The sequence below is a fragment of the Arachis duranensis genome, chromosome 3, assembly GCF_000817695.3.
Source record: "Arachis duranensis cultivar V14167 chromosome 3, aradu.V14167.gnm2.J7QH, whole genome shotgun sequence".
Lineage (NCBI taxonomy): Eukaryota > Viridiplantae > Streptophyta > Magnoliopsida > Fabales > Fabaceae > Arachis > Arachis duranensis.
Window position 1 is genome coordinate 85357021 of NC_029774.3, and position 5808 is coordinate 85362828.

Sequence of the window (5808 nt, forward strand, 5' to 3'; positions counted from 1 at the left end):
TTAAATCATTAGATAATTAATGGCTAAAAGATTGTTGCTTAGCATTAAAAAGAGAAGTCGTCTCGCTATTATAGAGTCGACAAGGTATGACGTGTTTGGATGGACGAATGCTATTGGGCGAAACGATTCATTGAGGAACTTCGATTGGTCCACGTCAGCATTAATGACATGCTCCAAGTCTCGCTGTAGTCGGGAGTGACCACTATAAAATGCGAAAGGCGAACAGGGCTCACCATTTTTCATTCAATAAACGAAAACCAATCTAGCAAACCAACCATCAACTTTGCCACCTGAAAACCCAACACCACCGTTAACAACCACTTCACCCTTTACAGAGCGCAACTACAACACGGTGACGCCATGACTGGCTCGTGGGCTCGCGGGTCTCTCATTGTTCTCGCCATCGTTTCCTTCGGTAATTACTAATTAGATATCTCTCTCTCTCTCTCTCTCTCTCTCCGTTTCCATACTTTCCCCTGCATTGTTTCGATCTCCGATATTCATGGATCATTTTTTTTTTAACTCAGAAGATAGTGTTTGGATCTTAGTGCGGTAGCTTCTTATTCTGATGTGACTGACAGAACACCTCGAAATACAAATCACTATTAAGCGAAGCACAAATGTCTTAAATATTGTTCAAACTCTTTTTTTAAGTCAGGGTTTAGATTTGCAAGCATAAACTTAAATTGATCCTGTACTGTAGGTTGTTATTTTTCATGAATTAAAATAGAAACAGCTATGTAATATTCCTCTTCCTCGATTACTTATTGATAATACGAATCTGTTTGTTACTCATATCTTCAGATCATTGATTTCAATTCTCTAAGAGAAGAAAAATGTCTTTGTATAATGCCGTTACATGATTTGATTATACATCACATTTGGCAATCAGAGTTTGTGTTGCAATTAACGTTGAGAATGTTCCATTTCACAGGATGTATGTTTGCAATTTCCATTGCAAAAGAGGAAGCAACCAAGTTGGGTACAGTCATTGGGATAGATCTTGGAACAACTTATTCTTGTGTTGGTGTTTATAAGAATGGCCATGTTGAGATCATAGCCAATGACCAGGGTAACCGTATCACCCCATCATGGGTTGCTTTCACCGACAGCGAGAGACTGATCGGGGAGGCTGCCAAGAATCAGGCAGCTGTCAACCCCGAAAGGACCATCTTTGATGTCAAGAGGCTTATTGGAAGAAAGTGAGGACTGAGGAATATTCATGTTGTTAATTTATGTTAATTAATCAGACTTCATGGACATATAACTCACGTGTATGTATTTACAGGTTTGAAGATAAGGAAGTCCAAAGAGACATGAAGCTTGTGCCATATAAGATTGTGAACAAGGATGGGAAACCATACATACAGGTAAAGATTAAAGATGGTGAGACCAAGGTGTTCAGCCCTGAGGAAATCAGTGCCATGGTTTTGACTAAGATGAAGGAAACAGCTGAAGCATTCCTTGGAAAGAAAATCCATGATGCTGTTGTCACTGTCCCTGGTAAGTCCACCAAATTATGATTGATTTCTCATGCCATCTCGATTGTTCGATTCCTGCTTTTTTACTTTATTCTAATTTTGTCATTTTCTTTTCAAATGTACAGCTTACTTCAATGATGCTCAGAGGCAGGCCACCAAGGATGCTGGTGTTATTGCCGGTCTGAATGTGGCTAGGATTATTAATGAGCCCACTGCCGCTGCAATTGCGTATGGATTGGACAAGAAAGGTGGCGAGAAGAACATCCTTGTCTTTGATCTTGGTGGTGGGACTTTTGATGTCAGTATTTTGACGATCGATAATGGTGTTTTCGAGGTCCTTGCTACAAACGGAGATACTCATCTTGGAGGTGAGTACTTTTCAGTTTTCACTACAAAATAGAATAATTTGAAATTAAGCAGGAAAAGATAGTTTCGATTCAAATTTTCTTTCTGCAATTAATGCCTGTTATTTCTTCTCACCTTAACACCAGGTGAGGACTTTGATCAGAGAATAATGGAATACTTCATTAAATTGATCAAGAAAAAGCATGGAAAGGACATTAGCAAGGACAACAGAGCACTTGGCAAGCTCAGGAGAGAAGCTGAGCGTGCCAAGAGAGCTCTCAGCAGCCAGCACCAGGTCCGAGTGGAAATTGAATCACTTTTTGATGGTGTTGATTTCTCCGAACCACTTACCCGAGCGCGGTTTGAGGAGTTGAACAATGATTTATTCCGTAAGACAATGGGGCCTGTGAAGAAAGCAATGGAAGATGCTGGATTACAAAAGAGCCAGATCGATGAGATTGTTCTTGTTGGTGGAAGCACAAGGATTCCAAAGGTGCAACAGCTTTTGAAGGACTACTTTGATGGAAAGGAGCCCAACAAGGGTGTCAACCCTGATGAGGCAGTTGCCTATGGTGCTGCAGTCCAAGGAAGCATTTTGAGCGGAGAGGGTGGTGATGAAACCAAAGGTATACTATAGTTTATGTACTTGGTCACGGATCATAAGTTTTAATGATGCAGGTAGAATGCCAGTTATTAATCTATCTTGTTATTATGTGGCAATCTGTTTCAGATATCCTTCTCCTGGATGTTGCTCCACTCACTCTTGGAATTGAGACTGTTGGTGGGGTGATGACAAAGTTGATTCCCAGAAACACTGTTATCCCTACCAAGAAATCTCAGGTGTTTACTACCTACCAGGATCAGCAGACTACTGTCTCCATTCAGGTACTGTTCTCTTATAAATTAGTAATGTCTAACTGGACAATGAACTTGAATTGCTGAAGGGGTTTGATTCTAACTTTGATGCCTTAATAAATGATCAGGTATTTGAAGGTGAGAGGAGTCTTACAAAGGATTGTCGACTGCTTGGGAAATTCGATCTGTCTGGAATTCCACCAGCTCCAAGGTTTGTTTTTTCCTGCTCTCATTCAGGCCTCTCTAATAAGTTTTCTATCGCGTTGATGTGAGGACTTCATCTGTATCTTGGTTGTCAACTGAACAGGGGTACCCCTCAAATTGAAGTGACCTTTGAAGTTGATGCAAATGGCATCTTAAACGTCAAAGCAGAAGACAAGGGCACTGGTAAATCAGAAAAGATCACCATTACAAATGAGAAAGGACGCCTGAGCCAGGAGGAAATTGAGCGAATGGTTCGCGAGGCAGAGGAGTTTGCCGAGGAAGACAAGAAGGTCAAGGAGAGAATTGATGCCCGCAATGCTCTTGAAACTTATGTTTACAACATGAAGAACCAGATCAGTGACAAAGACAAGCTGGCCGACAAGTTGGAATCCGATGAAAAGGAGAAAATCGAGGCTGCAGTGAAGGAAGCGTTGGAATGGCTTGATGACAACCAGACAGTGGAGAAAGAAGATTATGAAGAGAAGCTGAAAGAGGTTGAAGCTGTTTGCAATCCAATTATCACCGCGGTCTATCAGAGGTCAGGTGGGGGTGGGCCTCCTGGTGGTGGTGCTTCTGGAGAGGACGAGGATGATTCTCACGATGAACTCTAGACATCTTTACTCAAAACTTTGTTTTGGCCAGTTCTACAAAAGCGAGGCTGGAATTTATGGGAAAGTAGAAGTTTAGGTTGAGTATGTTGATTCTGATAGGAGGGGAATTCAGAAAAATGTCCCCATTTCTTGTATTTTTGGTGGCAAAGATACTTCATAGAATTACTTGTATTTCTTTCTTGCTTATTGACGGGTTTAGATAAAATTTCACTATTAGCCTTCTTCGGGACACGTTTTTCTGTTAGCTTCGGAAGCGCTATGCACATTATGGATACAGGAAACCCATTACACAATAATGATTTAATATCTAGCATAAGTGGAAGCTTTGATAAGATACAGCTCTTTTAAATATGACCAAGGTTAAGTCCTAAATAATTTCAACAACCACATGATGGCAAAGTTCTTCCCGGAGTTTCACCGAAGTTTAATCTGTTAATTGTGCAACATGATATACTATTGTTGTCCATAAATGGGGGCTAGTGTATTTATCTCATATAAAAAAAGAGATATCTGATCTGAAACTCTTCTTGCTCAGCTCTATCATATCATATCATATCGGATGGCAGCATTACACAAATTTAAGAGAAGTTGTACTGCATGACCATTACACATAGGAGTGCTGCGTCGTTATACAAATAAGTCCTATTTCACGAAAAGATCATTGCGAAATAAATTCTTTTTCAGCAGACAGTGCTTATTTCGCATAAGATTAATGTGAAATGAGCCTTTAATCTTTTTAAAAATGGAACATGGCAAAATGCAGCGAGGATCCCCGAAGTGGAGTCCACTTTTGTTGCATGGAACAAGTCTCATATATGTCATGCCACAACACATTCTCTTTATACTCCCAAGTCCCATCGAAGTTATCACTATTCTCAAGTAAAGCCTTAGACTAATGGCTTCACCCATTTTCTTGACCACACACACTTTGTACTTGCTTCTAATGGCTTCTTCTAATATAGATATTCTTATACCGTCACCTCTGCCTTTTCTCCTCCTTCGGTTCTCTTTTCTTTCATTCTGTCTCTGCCATCTCCTCCCCACCCTCAACACTACTCCCACCTCCATGGCATCACTGCCTCGGCCCTTTCTTCTCTTACTGCAACAACCATCACAAACCCAACCTTAACTCTACCCAAAATCAACACAACAGAGACAAAGAGAAAGCAAATCAAAGAAAGAAGTTGGAAGTTGATAACAGGGACCAAGAGAGAGTAAATCCAAGGAAGAAAAGATCGAAATCAAGGAGGAGAGAAAGAGAGCTGCAGAAAAGAAGTAAAGAAAGGCAACGGTGGCAGTAGAATGGCAATGAGGGGTTGCAGGTGGTGGGGAAGTGTGGTTGTTGTTGATGATGATAAAGATGGGTTGGTACGTTGGGGGGTGTTAAATGCAGTGGTCAGGTGAGGTGGTTGGAGATGGAGCAGTGGGTGCATTGGCGAGGTAAGAGAGGTGGGGTGGAGGAAGTTTGGTGAGGACGAGGGAAAGCGTGGTGCGGTGTGGTGTGGCAGGGTGGCAGAGTGGCAGTGGTTAGGGGTGAGATGCCATGACAGTGAAGTGTGCGGAGGGAGGGGGGAGTGGAGTGAATGGCATTCCGGATTGGACAATTTTTTCGAAAGACCAGGAGCAGTTAAAAAATATAGATATATTTTTATTTGTTGATGTTTAATTGTGTGAACTAATTCATTTTCTTATTAATGATCTATGTCTTGACTTAATAGAGTATGTCTAAGTGTATTAATCTGTTTTTTTAAATAAATAAAATAAATATTTTAATTATGCATATACTAAATTTTTGAGAGTATTAATATATTTTTATAATATAGTCTTATTTCGTTTACGCTGTGTTAGATAAAAAAAAATTATTTTTATAAAAAAATAATGAAAAAAATAATTAGTTATATGGATAATATTTTTATATATAATATATAATATTTATTTTAATTAAATTAGGTAATTGACAATTTAGTTATTTATTTTGATTTTTTGAATTCACATCAAAGTAAGGAGTACGGAACACTTATGAATGCAATTTAAAATTTTCGAAAATGATGTACAAAGGATAAATGTTAGTTGACATTAGGATAGAGTTTTAGGCATATTTTGTAGGGAGATTAGTTTTTTTGAAAAATATTTAGAAATTCAAAACGCTCTCAACCCCTTGGTATCACAGAGTAAATTTGGAAATTTTAAGTAATTCCACTAAACTCAACCACTTGTATTTTACTTTTTTCCGTTTTCATTAATAAAATTTCTCTACTTTTACGTGTTTCTCTCTTTTATGTTTATATTTCCTTCTTCATCCTTTCTTTAAT

General features: G+C 39.1%; 1 protein-coding gene across 1 annotated transcript; it reads left to right on the top strand.

The window, feature by feature from the left end:
• The first annotated feature begins 230 nt into the window (after nucleotides 1–230).
• LOC107479693 (luminal-binding protein) lies at nucleotides 231–3709 on the top strand. The gene is made up of 8 exons (XM_016099796.3): nucleotides 231–415; nucleotides 935–1202; nucleotides 1289–1503; nucleotides 1607–1849; nucleotides 1973–2452; nucleotides 2557–2711; nucleotides 2810–2892; nucleotides 2989–3709. Exons 1-8 carry the CDS (start codon nucleotides 361–363, stop codon nucleotides 3494–3496), a joined length of 2007 nt encoding a protein of 668 aa, XP_015955282.1. The 5' UTR covers nucleotides 231–360; the 3' UTR covers nucleotides 3497–3709.
• Nucleotides 3710–5808: the final 2099 nt, after the last annotated feature.

What these genes read in the sequence shown, in the direction of transcription:
- LOC107479693 (XM_016099796.3), top strand. Translation starts at nt 361, where the DNA reads ATGACTGGCTCGTGGGCTCGCGGGTCTCTCATTGTTCTCGCCATCGTT. An exon ending in AAGAGGCTTATTGGAAGAAA is followed by an intron (nt 1,203 to 1,288) that starts GTGAGGACTGAG and finishes ATGTATTTACAG; the next exon opens with GTTTGAAGATAAGGAAGTCC. An exon ending in GGAATTCCACCAGCTCCAAG is followed by an intron (nt 2,893 to 2,988) that starts GTTTGTTTTTTC and finishes TCAACTGAACAG; the next exon opens with GGGTACCCCTCAAATTGAAG.